Raw genomic sequence first — 26,071 nt, 5'->3', positions numbered from 1 at the left:
TCTTGGGGCTAAACCGGTGAAGCAAGCTATGCGACGCTTTGGAGATAAGAAGCGCCGCGCCATAGGAATGGAACTAGCAAAGTTACTAGAAGCAGGTTTTGTAATAGAAGTTATCCACACCGATTGGGTCGCGAATCCCGTCCTTGTACCCAAAAAGAACACTGAAATACTAAGAATGTGCATCGATTACTACGGCTTGAACAAACATTGCCCGAAGGATCCGTTCCCCTTGCCGCGCATTGACCAAGTCATTGATTCGACGGCGGGGGCGGAACTTCTGTGTTTTCTTGATGCATATTCCGGGTATCATCAGATCCGGATGAAGGAATCCGACCAAAAGGCGACTTCATTCATAACCCCGTTCGGTACTTACTGCTATGTTACTATGCCTTTTGGTTTGAAAAACGCAGGTGCTACCTACCAACGTACGATGCAGCGGTGCCTGAAGGACCAAATTGGCCGGAATGTGCACGCTTACGTCGACGACATCGCGGTCATGACCCGGAAAGGATCCGACTTGATCAGCGACCTCACAGAAACCTTCGACAACCTCCGCAGGTACAAGATGATGTTGAATCCGCTGAAGTGCGTTTTTGGCGTGCCAGCCGGAAAACTCCTTGGCTTCATAGTCTCTCACGGAGGCATTGAGGTTAACCCGGAAAAGATCAAGGCAATCCTGTGCATCAAACGGCCAACTTGTCTCAAAGATGTGCAACGACTAACTGGTTGCGTCGCAGCAATCAGTAGGTTTGTTAGCCGTCTTGGCGAGAAGGCGCTACCTCTGTACAAGCTGCTGAAGAAAACAGACAAATTCGTCTGGGACGACATAGCTGACGCAGCTCTTCGAGGGTTGAAGGAAATACTCACCTCCCCACCTATCTTGGCAGCCCCAGCAGAGTCAGAGCCAATGCTCCTTTATCTGGCAGCTACCAACAAAGTCATCAGCCTCGTCATTGTGGTGGAGCGAAAGGAAGAAGGTCATGAATACGACGTCCAAAGACCTGTCTACTACATTAGCGAGGTGCTGACGGAATCAAAACAGAGATACCCTCACTTCCAGAAGCTAGCTTATGGTGTGTTCCTAGGCAGCCGGAAGCTGAGACATTACTTCCAAGAGCATCCAGTAACAGTCGTGAGCAAGGCTCCGCTGTCAACAATTCTCAACAACGCTGACGCAACAGGACGTACGGCTAAATGGGGCATTGAACTATCCGCCTTCGACATCGCTTACAAGCCCAGGACTGCGGTCAAATCCCAAGTCTTGGCAGATTTCGTCGCAGATTGGACAGAAGCTCCGGATGCAAGTCTGGGGCCGGAACCAGAAACATGGGTCATGCACTTCGATGGATCCAAGCAGCATCAAGGCTCGGGAGCCGGAGTCACCCCTGAAGTCCCCTACCGGAGAAGAACCGCAGTGACGTTCGCAGATCCACTCGAAGCTACAAATAACATGGCGGAATACGAGGCTCTACTACACGGTCTGCGCATCGCTAAGGAAATTGGGATCAAGCACATCATATGCTGTGGAGATTCCGACCTGGTGGCACAACAAGTAGCCGGAACACTGGAACGCCAGAAACTCCGTCATGGCGGCCTACAGAGACGAAGTTGATGAGATCGCCAAGTGCTTCCTCGGATACAAAGTCAAGTACGTCAGGAGAGACGATAACACAGCGGCAGACATGCTATCCAAGCTCGGATCCGGCAGGAAGCGAATTCCGCCTGGCATTTTTCCTGGAGCATCTCCGGATACCCTCAGTTAAGGGCGCTAACCCGGAAAATCCAGAGGTGGCAGTGTCTCCGGCTAGGGAGGTGATGGCTATCATTCCGGCTTGGACACAGCCTTTCCTGGACTACCTCATCGATCAGAAGTTGCCAGAGGACGAGGTCCTCGCACGACAGATCGTCAGACGAGCGAGAACCTACACAATTGTTGATGGACAGCTCTGCAAACGAAGTGCAGCAGGGGTGTTTCTCAAATGCGTCTCCAATCAAGATGGCATTGAAATCCTCAGAGAGATCCATGCAGGGGATTGCGGGCATCACGCCGCTCCCAGATCCCTCGTTGCCAAAGCTTTCCGGCTAGGATTCTACTGCTCACGACTAAAGAAGATGCTGACAAGCTGGTAAAAACCTGCCGAGGTTGTCAGTATTACGCTACTCAACCAAACGCTCCAGCCCAAGAGCTGAAGACCATACCTATCACCTGGCCATTTGCGGTCTGGGGGCTTGATATGGTTGGTAAGTTAAAAAGATCATCTCCTGGCGGTTTTGAATACCTTCTGTCGGCTGTTGACAAATTCAGCAAGTGGATCGAGGCAAAGCCAGTGAGAAAAGCCGATGGTGCTACGGCACTAAAATTCGTCTGCAGCCTCGTGATGAGATTCGGCATCCCACACAGCATAATCACAGATAATGGCACAAACTTCGCTCAAGGAGAGTTGAGGGATTATTGTGACACAATGGGGATTCGACTGGACCTTGCATCTGTGGCTCATCCACAATCTAACGGTCAGGTTGAAAGGGCTAACGGTCTAATATTATCAGGAATTAAGCCGCGCCTTGAAGAACCACTGCGACGAGCAGCTGGAGCTTGGGCTGACGAGTTGGAAGCTGTTTTGTGGAGTTTACGAACTACCCCTAACAGATCAACAGGGTTTACCCCATTTTTTCTGGTATACGGATCTGAAGCCGTGCTTCCCTCCGACATCATCCACGATTCACCGCGAGTTTCCGCCTACAATGAAGAAACAGCTGATGAGGCCAGACAGCTATCTGTGGACCTGATCGAGGAAGCTCGGAACCTAGCTGATCAGCGCTCCGCCATCTACCAGCAGAAGCTCCGACGCTATCACAGTCGTCGAGTTCGGAATCGCTCATTCATGGCAGGAGACCTGGTCCTCCGCCTTCGACAGGTGAAAGACCATAAGCTGCAATCTCCATGGGAAGGACCCTTCGTCGTTAGCAAAGTGCTCCATAACGGGTCGTACTACCTTGTTGATTTCCGCGAGCTGAGGGATAGACCTGCTAACTGGCACCGGAAACGCAAGCGTGAGGATCCGGATGACATCTACGATGAAACAGATCGCCCTTGGAACATCGCACAGCTACGTCCTTTCTACACTTAGCATATATTTTCCGAGTTATAAACTCTGTAATAGTTATACATGATCAATGAAATAAAGCTTATGGTTCACTCTTTGAGTCTTTTACCTCCTTTACTTGTTCATTTTAGATCGTGTATGTTTTTTCCGACTAAAACCGCAGAGCTGGATATTTCCGCCTAGGCGTGTACGAAAGTTGTGATTTCCAAAACCGTCCTTTAGGACGTAAGCTTAAGTTTTCTGATTAAGTTGTTATCTGTTGCGAACTCGTGGATTCCTAGTAGCGATTTCCGGCACCTATGCCTGGGGGCTTGTTTCCGCGGTTATGGACGGATTGCCATTGGGCTTCATCGCCGCTGGCGAGCATTTCCGGCTAAGGTTTTCCGGCTCACGGAAGGTCAAGCGGGTAAGCCGGAAAACAACGAAGTCAGCACTTGCTTTCCGACATAAAACGAAACATGCACATAATATTAACGGATAGCAGGATAAGTGTTTCCGCCCCATGCATAACCGTTTCGTTCCTAGCTACTTAAGAATTTAAAGTCTTATTACAAACCCTCGCTGGGGCCAAAATGATGCATTGTCTTTCCCGCAGGAATAAAAGTTTTCACTCCCCCTTAGCCGGAGAAGTCTTGCCCTCTGGATCCTTTTCGTTGGCGCCTTCGGCCGGAGATGACACGTCTTCGTCGCTCTCTTTTTCTTCATCAGAAGCTGCAGTGCTGGTCTTGGGTTCCTCTTGGGGAGCGTCCTTGGAGCTGGTCCAGGTGTATTGGGTTCCGGATTCCGCAGGTCGCGCCTTCGCGGCGAGCTCCTTCTGAAGTTCCTCTTCCAAGGGCTCGTCTGCCGGAAGAACAACCTTGTCGTAGAATTCCTCATGCTGGATCCTGCGCGCAATGCGGGTGTCATAGCCGCTCACTGCATCGAGGAGCTCGTCAACATTCGCATCCGGAGGAACGCCTGTGGTTACCACATCCAGATCAAGATCCGGGTTATGTGCTAAGCACATAGCCAACGTCATTGCAGCTGCGCCTCGGGCTGATGATGCTTGCAGATCCGTCACCAGCTCCGGCAGAACATCCATCTTCCCAACAAGCTTGCGAACGTTGCATGTGCGACTCCTCTTGATGGATAAGTTATAGCATATCTTGCGGGAGGCGGAGATGAGATCTTTGCAATCATCGCCTGCGAGTTGAAGAAGGTCATCCCGGGGGAACAAATTCCGGCGCTGCTCCGGATACCCAAGCGGCTCTGCATAAAGATAATCAGGGTATAAGCATGCAGTTTGAGCGCAAAGTAAAAAGTCGGAGCAAATATCTGGACAAGGTTCCGGTATCGTACCCAAGATGTTCTCGTTGAGCAAGTCCCAGTGATGCTCTGCGGTCTCCATGTATTTCCGGAGACCATTGAGCTCTTTTTGCTGCCTCTTGATGGTTTCGCTGTCAGCATTTTTCTTCAGCAACAGCTCGCCCTTTTCCCGGATATGTTCGGAATTTTTCTCCGCCAGCTGTTTCTCGGCTTGCTCCCTCTTTAGTTCCGCCTCCTTTAATTTCGTTTCCAAATCTTGGTACGAGGAGCGCAGGTTCTCAAGTTCAGATCAGGCTGTAGCAAGAGAAGAGGATGCGCCTATAATAACATAAGTTAACAACAAGTCCTAAGTCGGAATATGGCTAATGACGAAGAGGGCGGAAACCAACCTTGGGCGTCCGCCAGTTGCTTGGCCAGTTCCGCATTCTCATCCTTCAGAGTCCGGATATTTTCCGCCTGATTCAGAGTAACGCGGCGCTGAAGCGCAATGTTCTTGTGCAGCTCATAGTGCAGCGCCTGCTGTTCCTGTAAAACAATAGACAGAGCAGGAGTAAAAATTCCGCCTGTAAAATGGTTTTCTCCAAAGCATTATTGCCGGAACGTTTTCGCCATAATGCTTGGGGGCTACTGATCCAATTTAACAACCTTCCCGGAAGTAATCTTTCTCTAAGCATCTAAGCGCTAACTATTTTTTGAGTTTCCGCCTACATGCTTGGGGGCTACTGGGGAGTACCTTTTGCTTGCAGATGAGCTGGTCAAAGAACTGGCCGACGTTCTTCTTGAAGTCTTGGATTTCTGATGTCCTGGAGTCGGGCTTCCCCCAGGCGTTGTTCAGCATGGCGTTGAGCAGGTCTTGTTCAAGTTCCCACTTCTCCGCCTCGGACAGCTTGTTGAAAAACTTGGTAGCATACGCCTTGGGGGTGGAAGTGGTGTCAGCCGGATCTCCAAAGTTCTTCGGAAAAACGACCATGTCACCAGCGCCCTCTCCAGCTTTCTCGGAAGAAGTGACCTCAGCCTCTCCTTGGCCTTGTACTTCCGCGTCTTCTTGGGCAGGGCCCTTGGCCTTAGGATCTTCTCCGCCCGCATGCTCGCTGCTAACCGGAATTATTTCCGGTGGAGTATTTGCGGCAGGAGGGGGAGATGGATCGGCCTGAGGTGGAGACGGTTGAGGAGTTGGGTGGGAGGCACTTGGTGGAACTGGAGTAGAAGGACCAACAGCCGGAGATTTTTTCATGTATTTCGTGATGGGTTCCTGGCTGGTGGTCCGCGTGACAGTGGCACTCGGATTCCTGCAAACAAGTAAAAGGGTTTAGACAAGAGATAATTTCGCCAAGACAAAACTGCATCATGTTCGGAAACTTACGGGGCGCCGGGGATGATGGGGCGCGTGCGCTGGCCAGCTGTTGAAAGCATCCCTAGGCGCGCACGCTCCGCTTTCCTCGAGTCTAGCGGAGGTGGTTTTGTCGTCTTGGGCTTCTTGGCGGAGGCCTCGCCGCTAGTTCCGGCTTCAGTGCCGGAAGCCTTGGCGCGGGGACGCTTTGTAGGTCGAGGGGCCGCCTTGCGGGGTGCTTGTTCCTCTTCCTCCTCGTCGTCTTCCGGAGCCTCCTCCGCCGCGTCGCCACTGACGGGGACACGAAGAATGGTGCGGAAGTTTTCCTCCGCCAAAGTGTTGAGCTGGAAGGAAATGAGCAAGAGTTAGAGTTAACATCAGAAAACTTGCGAAGTTTGAAGCAACGAAAAGAACAAAGCTTACCGGAGGACACTGGTCGTTCGTGTAAATATCCTTGATCAGTTCCGGGACCTGTTGGCCCCTCGGAATCTTCACCAGCGTCTTGAACCTCCTCTTCAGAGAGTCGGCCGGAAGATCGTGGCGGGTAACCCGGAGAAGATCGTCCGCCCCGGTATAAGCGCACATCAGGCGCGCGTTGTAGCGTAGAGGCTGGATTCTCCGGGAGAACCAGCTAAGTGTGAGCTGGGCTCCGGTCAGTCCGTCGTGGACTAGCCAGGAGATTCTCCGCGCAGCCTTCTCCAGGATCGGGGTCTGGGCGAGCGAAGGGACGAAGCTCCAGCTTGCAAGCTCTTCCGGAGGTTCGTTGACGAACTGGGGCAGACCTTCATGAACATCCGGAACTGAAGCATTCTTCTCATAGAACCATCCGGCGTTCCAGTACCGGACGGATTCGTGCGAGTCGTGGGGAGGGTACATGCGGCTAGGGCGGAGCATAAACGTCATGCTTCCGCAGTTCACCATTGCTTTGTCCTTGGTTTCTTTCTTCACCCGGAAAAAGAATTGCCATAACTTGACATCTGGCCGGATCCCAAGATGTCCTTCGCAGAGAGTCACGAAGTTGGACAGGAGAAGATATGAATTTGGGCAGATGTTGTGGGGCTGGAGCCCGTAGGTGTTGAGGACGGAGAGAAAAAACTCCGAACAGGGAAGTGAAAGTCCGCGTTCCACCCAAGCCTTGGTCATAACAATTTCTCCGGCTTCTGGCTTGGGGACGTCGGAATCACGAGTGAAACTCCAATGTGTGGAGATCATGCCCTCGTTCTGGAGCTCTCTAAGCTCCACGTCGGTAGTTGCGCAAGGCCACCATTGACCCCGTTCTCCTTCGCGGATCCGGGCCTTGGACGCCCTCTTGTTTTCCACCTCCTGCACCTTTGCTGCCATCCGAGCTTGTCCCTCGAGTTCTTCTTGGAGCTCTTGGAGGGAAGGGATCCGGCTCGGAGCGGTGCTCGGAAGATGCGGAAAAAGGTTGAGCTAGTCTAATGTCGGAAACATATGGTGGCAGGAATGATATGGGGTCCGGGCATATGGGTTCTATTTGGTTGGGATCCGGGCTACTCGGAGAGCTACCAGTACAATGCGACGATTCGAGTGGCATGCTTCCGGCTGCGCCCATACAAAGTATTTGAGTACCCGGATCACTAAGTCTATCTTCTACACTAGGTTATCTTCTACGAGGCCGGCGCACTTACCGCTAATGGCGCGGTGGCTCGACGGAGCTCCGGCGAAGATGAGGTCGCCGAACTTGAAGGAAATCGTCCCGCGTGACCACGAATCGGCGGCGGAGCGAAATTCTCGTTCAACCGCGGGAATCTTGGCGCGAGGGGAGCCTTGGTTTGGCGGCGCGCGGAGCTCACCGTGGCAAAGCTCGCCGGAGTCGAGATCTGGCGGGCGGCGCGGCGCGAGGAGGAAGACGAGGTGGTGAGAAGAGGTGAAAGAATGAAATTTTACCGAGCCGCGGGGTATTTATAGACCGCACGCGGAGATTCGGGATCCGGATCCGACGGTGGAAACGGAACGGTCGTACCGTTGGATGGATGACACGTGTTTTAGGTCAACTGCGGTAAAACGACGTGGAGGTAGCTTAACCATGCACTCCCGAAAATTCCGGCTGAAGATTTGCATCTGCGAAAATTTAGCGCGGGAAATGAGGAAGTTGTGCGCGGGAAAAGTGGACTTTCCGTTGTTGTGCATGATCTGAAGATGGAGGATTTCCGGAGGAGCGAACCCGGAATCAAGTAAGAAGTTGTTGTCGTCAGAAACCCACCGGCGGGCAGCGACAGGCAACACCGTAGAGCCGGGAACAACCTAGAGCTGCGGCTGGCTGAGGTCCCTCCGAGCGACGGCCCGCAAAGCCTTCTGGTCACACGTCCGATGCTGATGCAAGGGCGTGCCACCTGACCTATACCTGGTCGAGAAGGTGATGGAGATGCCTCGCTTAGTTTCCTGCATGGCATACACGTAAACATTAAATACGAGCCTCGATCGGCTCTCGGGTTATCCCCGTGAATCGGCTCGTGGAGCCGATCCACCCATGATTCGTACGAGGTGCACGAATATATGGTGGTCCTGCTTGATCAAGATAAAGCTAATGAGATCTACGACGATTTAGGGTTTTCACCGCATAATCGGATCATCCTACTCACGGTTGGGCCTCGCGGCCACGCACGGTGATCGTAAGCCGATCCTAAACAAGGCCTAAAAACCAACACAAGGTTGATCCCGGAACATCCCGTTTAGGGCCAGCGAACGACACCCTACGTGCCGCTGGATCCTCCACCCCTTTGTAAGGCCTAACTATTGCGGATATTAAACTAATCCTTGTAGAACAAGGAGCAATCGTAACGGATCAGATCTACTAAACAATGATCAAGCGGTGCCGCCCCCACACCTAAGATAGGTGTGAGGGCGGCTAGACATGCAAGGGTTGCACTACGATAGCATGTTACGCGAAGAACTATGCTAACCCTAACACATCTATGATAACTACGCTGCTCGCCATCAACAAGGCTTCAGATACGAGCAACGCATGAACAACGTGGAGCTATGTGCTGCCTAGATCGCAAGATGCGATCTAGGCAGCATGTTGCTTACCGGTAGAAACCCTCGAGACGAAGGAGTTGGCGATGCGCCGAGATTGATTTGTTGGTTGAACGTTGGTTGTTGTTTATTCCATAAACCCTAGATACATATTTATAGTCCAGGGGACTTTCTAACTTAGACGTGCACCTAACCGTGCACGAGTAAAATTCCAACTAACCGACACGTATCCTAATATGTTACAGATACAAAGGCAGACTAGCCCAAACTCGGCATAACAGGCCGATTCACGTAATTCTTCCATGTATATTCCTCAATTTCATCCTGATCGCGGCCCACCTCTGGCTCGGTCAAATTCTGGTGATAACACATGCCCCCCTGGTTTTGGAATTGGTAATTCCAAAATCACTCTGCTTTTCCTTCGTCGGGTCATGTCATGGCAGAGCAGAGCTGCCGCAGAATCTTCCATCATTTCGCCTCGCCTCCTGGGCTTCTCTGCACGAATTGATAATTTCGGCATAACATCCTCGAGAACCGTCAAGGCATTAAATCTCCACTATACTCCCTTTATTTATCTGTGCCAAACGGTTCACTACTCCATCCTCTTCGCATTAGCACCCAAAAAACCCTCCTGCACCACCATGTCTTCTTCCTCTTCTTCCTCTTCCAGTCTTTCCTACGGGTCTTCCTCCTCCTGCGAGACGCCACCGGACGTACGCGCCCCAGAAGAATGGGACCAGGAGGACCATGCCTCCTCCGTCTGGTCCGAGGACGACAAGTCCCTGACCAGCGGGGATGAAGATCTCCAGTTCCTAGCCGATGGGGAACTGGAATCGGAGAGCGAGGATGACTTGTTCCCCTGGGACGGCTGCCCCTCTTCTGAAGAAGAGAAGGAGGAAGACGGCGACGACTCCCTCGAGGGCTATCCACCGGCGAAACGTCTCCGCATGTGGTGGGACGACGACGACAGCGATGATGATGAGGAGGATGAAGCTCCCGTAGAGGGCTACGGGAGCAGCGACGAGGAGCCCATCGGCAGCAGTGCCGATGAGAGCTCCAAGGACGATGACGAGGGCAGCGACGGTCCGTAGCTAGGATCTGCTAGTGTAGGTCTAGTAGTAGCAGTTTGGTCAGCAAATCCCTCTTTTGTACCTCCCCCCTTGAGCAATCGACTTTTTCTTTGTAAGAAATCTGGTTTATCAATGAAGAACTTCTCCAATTTGACTTTGCCGATTCCTTTTATGCTAATTTAGCCGATTGTCAACTCGATCAATGTCTAATGAGCCGATTGCCACGCATTGGTTCCTCATAATCCGCTCTTCATTTCTTTGACGTTGGAGTGATCGTGAATTTGGTCACTTTAAGAGAGCCCCAGAACCGCTGCTGAAATGACTTGACGCTGAAGCCAATACCTCTGGATATTCAGATATTCAGCGATACTCTTCGAACCTGCCCAATCCCTTTGAAGAAGATCATGATGGAGGGCCAGCCGATGAAATCTCAATCGGTTTCTTAAGAACAAAATATCTACGCAGTCCGTTGCCTCCGGAGCCTTCATCAAGGCGAGAACAGCAGTGAGCCAACCAAATGTGCTACTATCGGCTTCCGAGTCATGATGCAGAGCCAGCCGATTTCAACAAAATCGGCTCCCCAGAGTAGAGAACTTTCAGGGTGGGCTGCCCCCCCCCGAGCTTTTCCGAGCCCACTTCTTGCGCCTTGCCGATCGGATCGGCTCTTTTCCTTTGGCAGATTTGATGTAACCTATCCTTAACCTCGATCCGTACGTCCATGCTCGCTCTTGATATTGGTCAGGGTCATGATCCCCCAAAACCTGCCCCAGCTGATGTTGCGGACTTGAATACTTCCAAAAAGAATTTGGAGGTTCTTGAAAAGAGGATCTGAGCCACCGAACTATTTTTTTTTTTTTTTGGCGGGGCCGATTTTTCTATCGGCTATCGGCCCCCAATGTTTCACAGTACACATGTTCACTGCACATGTTCATCTGACTATATGCCCCCCGAGCCGAATCTGCCAGGTGACTGCAGATATCGGCTTTTATGGTTAGCCAGGGCACTGCACTTGCACGTCGGCTCCGCCGAGATTCGTGCTGACTTTCATCTGCCGACGTGGCCACTGCCTAGTAGCTCGATGTTGAACACAAGCGGAACATGTGGTGAAGATAATTTTGGCCGATCGCTGGAATCGGCCTCCATATCTATTGAAGTGTTGACTGAAGGTTCTGTAATGCCCCTTCATAGATTTCTGGGGCCGATCACAAGGATCAGCCTCGCCATGTCCGCACATAAGTTGGTTCTTACTACTCGATCAGGCAGGTGGCTCTGTTGAGGTCCCGAAAATCTATAGCCACACGCCATCGGCCGTCCTTCTTTTCCACCGGTACGACGCTTGAGAGCGCTTCATCTGATCCTGGAGCACCAAACTCCGCTGGAAGGATGGACACCATGTTTGTGCCAGCCGATGTTTCATCATCGGCTTTCCTTTGCTTGGGACGCCACTCCATTTTCCGTGGACGACCCTCTTCGACCAGGGTTCGCTGAACTTTCGCAGCCAGATCAGGTCGTGCCTTCCTTAACGTATGCAAGTATAACCTTTCGGCTTTCTCCAGGCCGCGCAATCGCTGAACCCTGCGCTTTTGTGAACGGCTGAGTCCATCAGGGCACCACCTTGGCCGGTGGTACTGTCTTCTTCTTCTTCTTGTCCCTCGTCTTCGGACTCCTCGAGATCTGCCCACCGAGGGGACTCAGCACGTTTGCTTCGTGGCGGGAGAGGCCCTAGGCGCTTGAACACAGACACATTGGCTGCCTCCTTCTTTTTCTGGTTGCATTCTGGGCAATTGCCGATTGTGGGCAATCGGCTCATTCCTGAATCCCAGCAGTGTCCGAAGAAGGGCGGTCCCGGTCTGTCGTTGTCATCTTGCTCCCTTGATTTTCCCGTGGCACGGCGCTCGTGCTCCTCCTCATCGCGATCGTGCCGACGATGTCTTCTGGCTTCTCTAGCCAGTCGATCTCTCTCATCATCATCGCTGGATCGTCGGCGTTGATCATACTGACTCACATACTTGTTGAGGAGGTGATCGAGAGGGGTCTTTGATATCTCATGTTCTTCACTTCTCCCTCTCGTGACGTAGCGCTTGCCATCATGACGGAGCCGATCGCATGGAGCGGCCTCCTTCGTGTCTTTGCTACGAGAGCAGCCTGCCCTCGTCTCCATCTTTGCCGGAGTGGTGCCCAGTGTCCTACCATGTTGATGCCGAACAAGGATCCTGGCCGGCAACCTTCGAGGGTAAGTGCATTCTACCATGTTAACGGCGGGGAAGGGCTGGGTGTCGACCTTCATAGCGTATCGGTTGAAAATTAGACGCCCTTTTTCTATCGCCGCTTGGATGTGCCGACACCATACCCTGCAATCGTTGGTGGCATGGGAGAGCGAGTTATGCCATTTGCGAGTATGGCTTTCCGTTCAGCTCTTGCACCGTGGGGAATTTGAGACCTTCAGGAATCGTCAACTACTTCTCCTTGAGCAGGAGGTCGAAGATTTGCTCGGCCTTGGTCACGTCAAAATCAAATCCCCGGGCGGGCCTGGTGGCTTTACCCATTTGCGGGATACGGGGGTTCCTCCCCGAGTCCATTCAGCCACTCGCTACCTCTTGGTCTCCCGCATGAACTTCGTCTTCATCCGCATCGACCGGGACTATCGCACGCTTGAACTTGTCTTGGTACAGGTCCGGGTGGCGCTGTTCATATGCCGATAGTTTCCGAACCACGTGCGCCGGTGAGGGATAATCTCGCTTGGGAGGCCATGTCCTTGAGCCGTGTTGCAAGGCCTCGCTACCGCCAACTCGATCGCTTCTTTTCGGTTATACGAACCGAATAACATCGGTTCCTAAGATTCTCGAAGCGCCGGATGTATTCTCGTCACGGTTTCTCCGCGCTTCGACGTAGTTGTGCTAGATCGGCAATGCCGGACTCGGAAGCCTCCGAATGGTACTCGCATATGGAACTGCTCTTCCAACTGCTTCCAAGTCCGGATGGAGTCTGGTGGCAAAGAGGTGTACCATCCGAAAGCCGATCCCGTGAGGGACTGTGAGAAGAGCCTCACGCGTAGTTGATCTGACACTGAAGCCGGTCCTAGTTGCGCCAAATATCGACCCACGTGCTCGATGGAGCTGGAACCATCTGATCCACTGAATTTGGAGAAGTCAGGGAGCCGATATTTAGGTGGTAGCGGGATCATCTCGTAGTCGTCGGGGTACGGCTTGGAATAGCCGATGGCCCTTCTTTTCGGCACCATGCCGAACCGGTCTCTCGGCATGGTATCGATCCGATCCGCTGTGCCGGTCGCGCAGGAGTTGAATTCCGAAGATTCGCCGGGGTGGCGTACTTAGCCGACCATGTTTGCTTTTCCAGCTCGAGCCAAGCCGCAGGAGCTGAGCTCCGGAGGTTCGTCGGGGTGGCGTACTTAGTTAGCCACGTCCGCTTCTCAAGCTCGTCGCCGACGTCCCTCCTGTTTTCCCGAAGTCCCCGATGTTGTGGCCCGGTTTGTGAGTGCCCAGCTGCCACAATCCGGCACATACGTGCACGTGTACCCGTGAGGGATCTCCTTAGGCGCCTCGGGCAAGAACCGGTAGTCACTAGGGTCACCACCGATCTTGTAGACGACGAATGCCGGTGTAGCCGGCACTTCGGTGCTGCCAACGCATATGGCAGCGGTGGACGGGACCGGAGTGGCAACTCTCCTTGATGCGTCCCGAGAGCTGGTCCCGATGGCGAGTACCGGTGCCTCATGATCTCCTGGATCACGCGAAGAGCGACACGCTCCAACGTGTTGACCGGGTTCTCGTAGTGGCGGTGTAGCGAGTGAGCCACCAAGTAGTTGATCTCCTGCCGCGGGGACCCGGTGCGTTCTTCCGACGGGCAGAGAGGTCTATCCCATCTAGTGCACCATTAGGCGAGAACCCCTTCCACCCGATGCCATGCGAACGGGTTCGTGGAAAGAGCCGATGAGGTCGGCTTCGAGGATGACTTTGATCTCGTCATACTTCTTCTTGAGCTCGTCCGTCGGATCCTCGTACGTGATCGGCGTGCCGTCCGCCATCTCAGATGTAGATGGCGATGTGGTTGATGTAGAAGCTTGTCCCACCGGGCGTGCCGGAATGTGTTGTCGTCGGAAACCCACCGGCGGGCAGCGACGAGCAACACCGTAGAGCCGGGAACAACCTAGAGCTGCGGCTGGCTGAGGTCCCTCCGAGCGACGGCCCGCAAAGCCTTCTCCGGTCACACGTCCGATGCTGATGCAGGGCGTGCCACCGAACCTATACCCGGTCGGAAGGTGATGGAGATGCCTCGCTAGTTTCCTGCATGGCATACACGTAAACATTAAATACGAGCCTCGATCGGCTCTCAGGTTATCCTGTGAATCGGCTCAGGGAGCCGATCCACCCATGATTCGTACGAGGTGCACGAATATATGGTGGTCCTGCTTGATCAAGATAAAGCTAATGAGATCTACGACGATTTAAGGTTTTCACCGCATAATCGGATCATCCTACTCACGGTTGGGCCTCGCGGCCACGCACGGTGATCGTAAGCCGATCCTAAACAAGGCCTAAAAACCAACACAAGGTTGATCCCGGAACATCCTGTTTAGGGCCAGCGAACGACACCCTACGTGCCGCTGGATCCTCCACCCCTTTGTAAGGCCTAACTATTGCAGATATTAAACTAATCCTTGTAGAACAAGGAGCAATCGTAACGGATCAGATCTACTAAACAATGATCAAGCGGGGTGCCGCCCCCACACCTAAGATAGGTGTGAGGGCGGCTAGACATGCAAGGGTTGCACTACGATAGCATGTTACGCGAAGAACTATGCTAACCCTAACACATCTATGATAACTACGCTGCTCGCCATCAACAAGGCTTCGGTACGAGCAACGCATGAACAACGTGGAGCTTGTGCTGCCTAGATCGCAAGATGCGATCTAGGCAGCATGTTGCCTACCGGTAGAAACCCTCGAGACGAAGGAGTTGGCGATGCGCCGAGATTGATTTGTTGGTTGAACGTTGGTTGTTGTTTATTCCATAAACCCTAGATACATATTTATAGTCCAGGGGACTTTCTAACTTAGACGTGCACCTAACCGTGCACGAGTAAAATTCCAACTAACCGACACGTATCCTAATATGTTACAGATACAAAGGCAGACTAGCCCAAACTCAGCATAACAGGCCGATTCACGTAATTCTTCCATGTATATTCCTCAATTTCATCCTGATCGCGGCCCACCTCTGGCTCGGTCAAATTCTGGTGATAACAGAAGTTTTGAAGCTCTTCAAGATTCTCTTCGTTTCCGAGCTGTATGAAGTCGGAGGAATGATGAATCTCGGAGAACTTCGGGGGCTACTGTTGTGGGTATACTTTATGGGTATATCAACGGCATGGCCTAGATCCGGCAAGCCCGGGTGACCCATAGTTGGTGGTGAGGCATGTGGCCCATCGGGCGGCCCGATTGCTGTAGATCATGAAGGATGAAGTCCAGCCCAGGAACGAGGAGCCGGATCCTAACCGACCTACGAAGGAGGCCGGATCCGTGAAGGCCCATGAAGTATCCGGATCCAGCGTGACCTAGGAGGAAGGCGGATCCTTGACGTACACGGCAAGACTTTGTACCGTAGTTAGGCAACTTGTATTCCGGCTAGGACTCTCCGTGTAAACCCTAGATCCGTGCGCCTTTATAAGCCGGATCCCGGGAGCCCTAGAGGCACAACCACAACTCATTGTAACAACGCGAAAGCGCCTGATAATTCCGGACAAGCAGCGAGTAGGCCCCGTCATCGTGCAGGTGTTCCGAAGCTGGGTAACTCGCGTACCACCGTCCCGTGTGCACTCCGCCCTATGGCCCCTACTTCTTCTCCCCCTCGTGAGGATCCCTCCTCCGAGGTACCGTCGAATAGGCAACGACACTAACCAAGCATCTTCCCAGAACCGTATCTGTGCTCCATTCTTAATTGAGAAAGTTCCATGGCGAAAAAAGGAATTTTTTGTCGCCATTAGACCAGCCCAGAAGTGTGAATCCCTAGGTTTCCAAACCACTTGGGATAACGTCTTGGAGCCTATATATTTTCTCCGAAGGATAGTTTGCCAAATCCCATCCTCGGTAAGGAGCTTAAAAAGCCATTTACCCAGCAGCGCCGAATTCTTGACCTCTAGGTCATGAACTCCAAGCCCGCCTTGATCTTTGGGACTACAAACTATACTCCATTTGACCAATCGATACTTCCTTTTCTCGTTGTCCCCTTGGCAAAAGAATCTGGATCGATAATAATCGAGTTTATGCAGAATTCATTTTGGCAATAGGAAGAATGATAACATATACAGTATCATATTTGTTAGTACCGAATTAATGAGTATCAATCTTCCACCCAGGGATAGCAATTTACCTTTCCAACTGCTAAGACGTTTCTGTAATCTTTCTTCCACTATTTTCCATTCAGCAATCGTAAGTCTCCGATAATGAATCGGAATACCCAAATAGCGAATAGGAAATTGGCCTTGCCCACAACCAAACAACTCTGTATAGAGAGCTGTATCATCTTGGGCATCACCGAAACAGAACAATTCACTTTTATGGAAATTGATTTTCAATCCCGACAACTGCTCAAACGCCACCAAAATTAATTTCAGGTTTTGAGCTTTACCGAGATCATGATCAATAAATAGAATTGTATCGTCGGCAATATATGGAATAAAGCGATAAACGTTGCAGTTGGATATATAATTAGCTGTAGGTTATGTGTTGGAGGTGAAATTCAACCTAATATATAAATGCCAGCAGGTAAGCAAAATAGACTAGATACAAATTATAGGTTAGACACAAGATCAAATTTTCAGGGACGTCCAATGCCCGTGGCAGGGCACTAGACCGGCGTGACGTTTGTAGATCTGATGTTGTCGGTACATCTTGGTGGATTTGTCGTCGAGACAGTATAACATTATTAGAGGAGGAGTGCCGTTCAGTATATCTGCAGATCTATGCGTTGATCGCTGAAGTGCCTTACCGTGGGGTGGTGTGATTTGTTCATTCGGCTCCTCCAACGATTGCACACATTAACCCAATCGAAAAAGTTCAAATTAAACCCCTGATGATTGATGAAAGTACTCAAGTCACACTTGGCAAGCAGATCAGGTCATCAGGGCATCAGGCCGTGCAGAACTCGCGGGAGAACCCGACACGGCGGTTGGCGACGTCGAACAGCACGCGGTGGTTCTGCTGCTGCATGCTGGCCAGCACGTTGAGCCCCGCGTTCACCCCATCCGACGGCCCCGCCGCCATGGCCAGGCACGCGACGCTGCCCGACGAGCTATGGATCATCACATTCTCCTCTGGCAGGTTCACGGCCGCCCCGCCGGAGAACGTCAAGGCGACGCTCGGCACCCGCACGGTCACGTTGTAGCACGTGTCGAACCCGCCCAGCGGCGCGGACACGGGCACCCGCACCCTGCGCCGGAACGCGTCGCGCACGGCGGCGTACACGGGGGGCGAGAGCCGCGTGAACATGGTACCGGCGTCGACGATGGTGCCGCCGCTACCCGTGGCCGGGTCGAATGCGAGCGCCGACGCCGGCACGGCCACGGCCTTGCCACCCACGCGGATGCCGGTCATGTCGACGTAGTAGAGAGTGGGACGGTGAGGGTTGTAGAGCAGTGGCGTCGTCTTGATCCGCTTCGGCTGCCCGACGGGGCCGAGCCTCAGTGTTCCGGAGAAGTTGGAGGACTTGTAGCTCGGGAGGCAGTAGGAGAAGACGGAGTCGTACGTGTCCTTAGTCTGCGACAAGAAGGACAGCGGCCCGCGCCCGAAGCCGAGGAGCCCCTGCGGCGGCACGGAGCCGCCGGTGACGACGCGGAGGCACCCGAACGTGTAGGCCGACGCCGCGGCGCCGGTGCCGTCCTCGAGGGCGAGCACGTCATGCCCGAGCACGGCCTGGAACGTGGAAGACCCGTATGTGAGGTTGAACGCGCACGACGCGCCGGCGCCCCAGGGGCAGGATGCTGCACCGGGCACCTGCGCGCACTGCGGCGCGCCGCAGTGCACGGGCCGGTAGGTGGACGACTGCGTCGGGGAGAAGGATGGAGACGTCGCAGCAGGCGCGCAGCCGACGCAGGCGCTGCACGGGATCCAGGCGGCGTCGTTGCTGGGGTCGATGGCGACGAGGAGCGTCTGCGCCGGCGTGCCGATCCGCGCGCGGGCGACGTAGTTGGGGATGCTCAGGATCTGCCGGCCCGGAGCGATCGGCACGAACGAGCGGCCGCGACTGTGGCCTTTGCTCTTGCGTCTGACGTCCAGCAAGGGCACCGCGAGCAGCGTGGCCACGCGTGACGCGTCGGCCGCTGACTGCGCGGCGATCGAGGCTGCCCATGCCGTGAGCGGCGCGCCGGTGTTGGGCGGCGACAGCGAGCGGGAGCGTGCCAGGAGGAGGGTCGAGCTGCCCACGGCCGTTGAAGGCGTCCAGAACGTTGCGAAGACGATGACGAGGACGGACAGTCTTAGAATCGGCATGGTTGTTCACTTGTTCTCACTTGATCACTAGCTCGCTCCTAGCGTGCGGAAGGAGGACACAAAGTGAGATGGTGAAGGTGGAATGGAGGTGTATATATAGGAAGAAACTTGTTAGGGCACGTATAGTGGTAGAAAATGCATGTTTTCTTTTAGCCCTCCACATCATGTAGAAGGCAATAGCTGTAACATGTAAAATGTATTATTTCTTATTGTTATCATGGAGAATTAATTTAATTTTGTTAGAAAATTATGTTGCTAAGGAAAGACATATGTTACAATGGTAAACTCTTCTTCCTGAAGGGCGTCGGGCGTACCTCCTCCCCAATCCCCTCCGCATACCGGGGGAAACCCTAGGACTAGTCCGGGCAGCAGCGGCGTCATCGTCGTCTCCTTGGTGAAGGTGTTGCTTGGTATGCGGTGCCTCGGCGTGCTAGGAGCGTGGTGGTACTTCTCCGGAGGGCGCAGCCGGTTGCGGGTCATCATCGTTGGTCGATCTGCCGGTGTCGGCATTTTTTCTTCTTTCCTTTCTTTTTCTTTTCTTTTGGGCTTGGTTGTACTGCGGCCCCAGCGCGTTCGTTGTATCGGGTCGTTTGCTATATTAATATAGCGGGGCGAAAGCCTATTTCGAGGAGGTAAACTCTTCTTCTCTTATTTTCTAAGAATCGTTCTTTAGCTAAAACAAGGTAACCTTCTGCTCTTTTCTCTCCTCCAACTCAGCAAAAGTCCTATATAGCAGCTCTAAGATAAGGTTGACGTCACCCTATTATACATGCCTTTAGTGTTCTCATGCACTATTGTCTTCTCCACTTGATTATTTTTGCCTCTTTCGCATCCTTCTAGAAACAGAAAAACTGAATTTCAAATGTTAGTAAAACGTTTACCCCATTTACAACTTCATGTCACATTCTACCCCGAACTTTTCACATTGCGTAAGGTTTTACGTAGTTTAACAATTCCACCTGATTCTGACTAGATGTGCCCACTTGTTAGACCAAATCGGATCCTTCGTACCCTCGAGACCTAAACTGCTTTGCTGCCCACTAGACCTGCAACCGGGTCCAAGTCAATTAATTAATCCCTTGATCATCGTCGCATTGCTCCTCCGACCTGCCCTATGTAATTGTGTTGCCCACTAGAAGTGGCTTCACATGGACCATCTAGTGAGTGGTTGAGTGTTGAGATGGAGAGAATACGCTAATTTGGTCTCACTATTTACAAACATGTGGGAAAAGTTAAAACCACTCTTGAAAATTTGGCTTTTGTTCAATCTTGTTTAAGTCTAGGCCTGCCAAGCTTGAATTTCCGAGGATGAGGACCAACATCCATGAAGGGGGAAAATTACAGAGACCTTGTCAGCGTGGTGGCCGTTGAGAGACATAGCCTCTTGCGATACAAATGGTGCGAAGATGGCCAAGTGAAGAAAAGAAATGTTGTTGGAGTTGGGGGCTTTAGTGTTGAGATGTGCAACAAAGCTTGTGACATCTTGATTCATGCTTGAGCAATCCAACACTTACAACAACATATGCCGTAAGTTTGAAACAACATGTTGGGATTTATCTCAAGCGGCTAAAATTTGGGCTTAAAAGGATGATATTTCTAACTTTTTAGTCACGTGAGAATATTAATCTCCAAGTCAACCAAGTTTTACATGACTTCTACAATGTGTGTCTACAAATTATTATTGGAACTATTTAAAAAAAAAAGAGTACTCGGGTATGTGAGCCTACCCAATTCTACAATGTGAGCCTACCCAATTCTTATACCGCGGCAACTTGGCTCGTGAGGGAGCTAAGCACTTAAGTATGTTCTACCTAGAAAGTAGGCTCTTGCATCGGGGTGCCATGAAAATAAATGGTCGGCTGAAAGAAAGTAGGCTGCAGGCAGCACAAGGGGTTTCTGGCCCAGGTGGCCAAGGCACTGGCTGAGTTCTGTATAGTGTGTACCAAGTACCAACCGAGCTAGGATCCTAGCCTCCTGACTTGTCATGGTTTCAGAGATGCAATCTAGCTTTTCCAGTTAGGTTTATAGTCACAACCAGTTTACTTCACGCTGATGGTCAGGATAAACTATTGCTCAAGAATCAAGATTGCGTGCTTCCATGGACTGATAACACTGATCGACAGACAAAGCAGATACAGTTACGGATTCTAGACAGACGCGCGTACACATATTAGTAAAACACTGAAGGCAATCTAGAAGTGGCATCTGAGATTGCTGACTTCATTGTACAGTTCGATCTAGTTCGACCTTTCCAGTCTACACATCATGTGGCTGCCTGACGAACATTGCCTGACAAGCACATTCAGGTTTCAGGGTAAGCCGAGTCGTGAGAGTGCACACAGACTGTAATCCATACTCCATATATAGTGCGTATTGGTGGTTGGATGGAACATCGTGATGGTGCTGAAGCTCAAACTGGCTCCATGGAACCGTGGGTCTTGGAGGGAACAGGGGAAAGTGCGGGTTTGCGGGAAGCAGGGACTAGTGCAGCGACCGACGAGATAGTGGCACTGCGCCGCGCTTAGTGTGTGCTGGCTAGCTATGGCCTGCTGCGCTCTGCCATGGCAGAGAAACAGGGCAGCTGCAATGGGTGAAGTCAACTTATACCTTACCTGAGCTGCAGAAGCTATTTTGATGCGTGTGTCAATTGCCAAACAATTTGGTGACATTCAGCAAAGCTAGGAACAAAATGCAGGATGCTGACGGTGCCACGAACAATGCATTTTCTTTGTATACCACTGAATCCATCTGTTCCATCCATCCTACAGCACTTCCATTTCCATCTAGCACGAGCACACCATTCTTGCAAGGCTACGCTGGCTGATCTTCTATTATGTAGTACTAGTAACTTAAGTAATTTTCCAACACCAATTCCATATATGTATAGGCTATTCTATGGACGATTGTCGTCTTCGACGGCGGGGGAGGAAGAGGAGGTCCTGGTGGTGAGGGAGGGCCTCATCTTGACGATCTGCTCGTCGTCAGAGACGCCCATCCTCTTGGCCGACATGCCGGCCTCGAAGAAGCGCCGCACAGCGTTCCTCATGTAGGAGGTGCCTTCCCTGACATTCATCTTGTCCCTGATCCTATCCTGGAGGCTGCTCAGCTGGTGGTCACCGTTCAGCACCGCCGCCAGCTGCACGATCTCCTGCTGGAACGAGCTCAGCTTCGCCTCCTCGTTCGCCTCCGTCTGCCGTATCCTCGTTGGCATCGGGAGTTGCTCTGCACATTTGTATAACAACCATGGATTAGCATCTAATTTAATTGGAAGACACAACAAGCTACCATGTCGATCGTCTATTCTGAACTTGCGAATTAGCACGGCCAACTACTCTTTACCTGGGCAATCTGTTCTTGGTTCAGTTCTGGTTTGCACAACGCCTTCGAATGTCCCAGCCCATGCGTCTCTTTTTGTGAGGAAATCCTGCGGTAGATTGAACAATTTTTTCACGGTTGCGGGGATGGACGAATGCTCGTATTGGGAGGCCGGGGTTGGACCATTTGGCCCATGCACAACTGAAAGGGCAAAAAATCGAAATGTTATCAGTGATCAGGAAAATATATTTGGTCTACTCAAGTTAACCAAGAAGTGCCCACTAACCTGTTCCCTTCTCAATCCATGGGGAGATCATGATGGCCGGGACGCGGACCCCCAACCTGTTAAATGTGAAGTTATACGGCGCCGGGCCAACAATCCCATCTGGGCTCGGTACATTGTCGACGGGTGTAGGCACATGGTCAAAGAACCCGCCGTGCTCGTCGTAGGTGATGATCATGAGCGTCTCATTCCACTGGGGGCTGGCACGCACGGTCTCGTAGATCTCCTTGATGAACATCTGGCCCTGGTAGACGTCGTGGGAGGGGTGGTCGTCGTTGGCTGGGTGGTCCTTGTTGTCCATGTAGTGCTGCTCGATGACGGTGTAGTTGGGGAGGGAGCCGCGCCTGGCGTGATCCCGGAACGTGTTGTGGAAAGGGTGGAAGTTCAGGAGGTACTTGAGCTTGCGCAGGTTCCGGTAGAAGAGCACCGCCGGGACGTCCTGGAAGTAGACGCCAAAGGAGAGGCCGGCGTCGTGGACGTTGTCGAAGATCGTCCTCTGTGGGTATCCCCTTGCAAGCAACCTGCATCATACAGTTTGAAAAGAAAATTGTTGTCAGAGAGAGTGACGTAGTTCTTGTTATGTCTCAAAGAGTGATCTATTCAAGTGAGGATAGCAATGCTCAGGGACAAATCCAGGAAAGTTACATTACGGGGATTTTCAGGAAATTTTGCACATTGAGGGGGGCCATTGCATGTAAAATAACTTGGAGGAAGGCATATAGGTTAATTTCGAGGTCAAAATATACACATCAACTAGGGGTTTTCAGAAAAATTCCATATTTTTCTCATGTCAAGAAAAAGATATAATCTGACTTTTGAAGTTTTGCTGAACTCTATTTTTTGTTAGTTTCAGTTTGAGTTTTCATAACATGTTCCTAGGGATTCAATCCAGCCGATTTGGGCTGCAACTGGGCCCAACAGAGTTGCTGGTTAATGCCCAATCCTATTGTTGGGCTGAGACGTTCCAAGTTGTTGGGCCTGCCGTGATAATGCACGGTCCAGTGATCCAGTTCCCCGCTCAAAGAAAATAAATACTCCCTCTAATGAATTAAATCATTAGACAATTATTATGGATCCGAGTAAGTACAAGTTAAGTTCTCCGTCTTAAAATAACTGTACTTTAGCTTTTCCCTTCAGCTAATACTCTTTTAAATTCGATTAAATTTATACAAAAAATTAGTAACATATATCATATCGCATGTTATGACATTATATTTTATAGTGGATCAAGTGGTACCAATTTTGTGTAATAAATATGTATACGTTTTGACTATGGATACGCTTTGTTAAATTTGAGAAATTTTGGCTTCAGGCAAAGCCCAGAAGGGATGGAGGGAGTACACCTTAGATGACGACGGCAACAACAACATCAAAACCTTTTCATAAGTAAGCTAAGGTAGGTTAGATATAAAAATCCAGTAAAAATAAAGAGAAGTCAAAACAAGAACGAGAAGAGTAAACTAAGATTTCGGCACATGGATTATTAATCTCCAGGCAGTTATATAGAAAATAAAAAGTTTAAGTACATTCTAATCTTTCAAATATCTTTTTACCGTCTTCGAGTGGAGTACACGGTACACACTCCTGGAAAAATAGTTTATACGTTGCACATGCTAGCTGTATAAACACTGAAAACATTGCACGGATATCAAGACGGTACCGACACAAGTCATGGGAGGTGTCTTGGCCGAATAAATGTCATGTCAGGACAGAGTAGCGCATATGCCTGTCCCTGTCCTAACACGGTTTCTCTGAGCTGCACGATTGAAAAGGACGTGTGAAGATTTTACTGACAGTGAGACCAGTCAACCAGGAGGGCCAACTCTCGAGGCTGCGTGCCGTGCGTACAGCGAGCTCGCATCGCATCATCTCATATGGATGATTGATCGTGCCCACCTCTAGCTAGCTCGATTAGTTAATCAAACTGCACTAGTCTAATCTAATCCATGCTTAGCCATGATGTCCGGGGCGTGAGCAAAAGCAAAGATGCATAAAGCAACGCGTGGCCCATATAGATTTGGCGATAACAAAAGACGGCCTCTGTGTTAGTTGTGCCGGCTAATCGCGGCCAGACATGTGTCTCACCCCTGTACTATCGAATCAATGTCATTTTCTTGTACAGTGTGGCAGTGTGCTCTCACTCACCCTGATGTACTTTTGTCACAGTGAACATCATAATGTCAAGCTAAAGCTCTTTTCGCAACAAGTGCTAGTGCTACTACTCCCATCACTCAACAAAAGAAAAAGGAGAGAAACAGTGGTAGGAGGAAATATGGCAAGGACAGAACCATATGGAATGCACTTCTCAAGAGTGGAACAGTAGTGTCTGAATTTCGTCATCTTTGTGCAACCTAGCTGTGCATAGGAAGTTTGTTCACCGACCGACTGACCAACTAAATGCTTGCTATGATCTTCAAGCCTACACACATACAGGATGACTGATCTGTTTGTTCTGTCCGAAATCATATTTGCTTTCAGAGTTTCGTCAGGAGAAAACTGCCGAAAACGGTCCTGTTCTCTCCGTGCACTAAATACTCTGTTCTCTGTCCCGGCCATTCTGCTCTACACTACGTCAGCACAACCTTGGCTTCTTCCGGTAGCAGAGTACGTCTGGATGGAGTACATGTTTCCACGTAATTTTGACCCATATGTAGCATACATGTTTCTAAACGGCTGGTCAATCTGACCACTGAACTATGCTCCAAACAGTATTATTGTATATCTATAATATTGTTTGGATTGTTGTTCAGTACTCGTCACAGGTGATTAAATATTGTTTTTGGGTTTAAATATCTAGAAACCGCCATAATAGAGTGAGGAATCTATTTGGTGTCACTGTATACTGATCATGAAAACTCTAAAACAAAATCAATGAAATTATTTATACCCCGATCATGCCATTTTTGTTCATATCTAGCGCGCAACATCCCCAACAACCTACCATCAATAAATCTTTGCGACCAACCAACCTCTCTGCAATGCAGTCTGGCTTTTCGCGACAGAATCAAATCCACCGCGCCCAAACACGCAAAGAATCAAGACGCATTTGCAGGATAGGAGTAGGAACGAATCCGAACTGACAGCGCGCGCGCGCGACGGAATGAAAGCTGCAGTTCGTAAATCGTAATAGGTAATCAGTTATTATGGCTTAATGGTAATGCAGGACGTACTCAGGGTTGTTGCTGGTGGCGCCGCCGGAGGTGCCGGAGTGGACGAAGAGGCGGTTGGGCTGCGTGGACGAGGGCACGGACGCGAACCACCGGTCGCAGACGGCGAACTGCGACACCAGCTCCCGGTACACGGCGACGCTGTCGGGGGCGAAGCCGTTCATGACGGCGTCCGTCATGTTGCCGCCGCCGATGGAGGTGGCCTGCTGCGCGAACCCGTTCATCTTGGCGGGGCCCGACGCGTCGTCGGAGCCGAAGATCTGCTGCCGGATCTCCTGGTACGAGTGGCCCGGGTCCGGGTCCACGAACTGCGCGCCGTCGCCGAAGTAGACGCGCGGCGACGACGGGTCCGTGGTGCTGGCCGGGTTCCACTCGGCGCCCGTCACGCCGTCGATCGCCGGGTTCAGCCGCTTCATCCACCCCAGCATGTGGTCGAACGACCGGTTCTCCATCACGACGACCACCACCGTCTTGATCGGACCGGTCGGCCCCGCACGGGCCACGCCGGATGACGCGACGAGGAGCAGGGCCAGCGCGGCGGCGAGGAGCCGGCGGTGGCCGCGTGTGGGAACCGCCATTGTTGTTGTGTTGAGTGGTCTGTGAATGCGCGGCGGGGGTAGTGGAGGATTTTGGGGGAGCTCGTGAGGGAGTTGGGACCCCCCGGCACCGGCAGACTCGCTTGTGTGTTGTGGGTCTGCGGGTGGTGGCTCCATCTTGTCTTTTTATCGTGGACGGGGTCGACCGACGTGCCAGACTATATTAGGCACTCTGCTGCTACGGCCATGCAACGCAGCCCATGATTACGAAAATATATTCCTAGCTATCACAATTACTCATTTACTCTTCATCACTCAATTCCTCCTTTACCAGCAATATTTTTTTGTAGTACCATATATCTTCACCAGCCTATAGATATCGTAATATTAAAGGATTTAGTTTGGGCAACTAATGAATTTAGGCCATGTAAGCTCCAATGTATTTATTATTATCCAC

The 26,071-nt window shown here is 51.5% G+C and overlaps 2 protein-coding genes across 3 annotated transcripts; both read right to left on the bottom strand.

The window, feature by feature from the left end:
* Positions 1–16,954: 16,954 nt before the first annotated feature.
* Positions 16,955–18,313, bottom strand: LOC124659195 (aspartyl protease AED3-like). Its single transcript, XM_047197130.1, has one exon. It carries the CDS (start codon positions 18,311–18,313, stop codon positions 16,955–16,957), a length of 1,359 nt encoding a protein of 452 aa, XP_047053086.1.
* A 2,744-nt stretch (positions 18,314–21,057) lies between these two features.
* On the bottom strand, positions 21,058–25,656 carry LOC124665440 (non-specific phospholipase C2-like). Of its 2 annotated transcripts, none has more exons than XM_047202857.1 (4): positions 25,082–25,656; positions 21,915–22,432; positions 21,653–21,829; positions 21,058–21,568 (listed from the first exon to the last, which is right to left on the bottom strand). In XM_047202857.1, the coding sequence occupies exons 1-4, from the start codon at positions 25,654–25,656 to the stop codon at positions 21,207–21,209; spliced, it is 1,632 nt and encodes a 543-aa protein (XP_047058813.1). In that variant the 3' UTR covers positions 21,058–21,206. The 2 variants fall into 2 exon arrangements, with proteins under 2 accessions (XP_047058813.1, XP_047058815.1); XM_047202859.1 differs by having other exon boundaries at positions 21,058–21,535.
* Between the last annotated feature and the right edge of the window lie 415 nt (positions 25,657–26,071).

This window comes from Lolium rigidum, chromosome 6 (genome assembly GCF_022539505.1).
Source record: "Lolium rigidum isolate FL_2022 chromosome 6, APGP_CSIRO_Lrig_0.1, whole genome shotgun sequence".
NCBI lineage: Eukaryota > Viridiplantae > Streptophyta > Magnoliopsida > Poales > Poaceae > Lolium > Lolium rigidum.
This window is presented reverse-complemented; position numbering and strand designations above follow the sequence as displayed.

Coding starts and splice junctions, on each gene's coding strand:
- LOC124659195 (XM_047197130.1), bottom strand. CDS start 18,313: ATGCCGATTCTAAGACTGTCCGTCCTCGTCATCGTCTTCGCAACGTTC.
- LOC124665440 (XM_047202857.1), bottom strand. CDS start 25,656: ATGGCGGTTCCCACACGCGGCCACCGCCGGCTCCTCGCCGCCGCGCTG. Junction 22,433..25,081: donor GCCACCAGCAACAACCCTGA/GTACGTCCTGCA, acceptor TGTATGATGCAG/GTTGCTTGCAAGGGGATACC. Junction 21,569..21,652: donor ACCAAGAACAGATTGCCCAG/GTAAAGAGTAGT, acceptor CAATTAAATTAG/ATGCTAATCCATGGTTGTTA.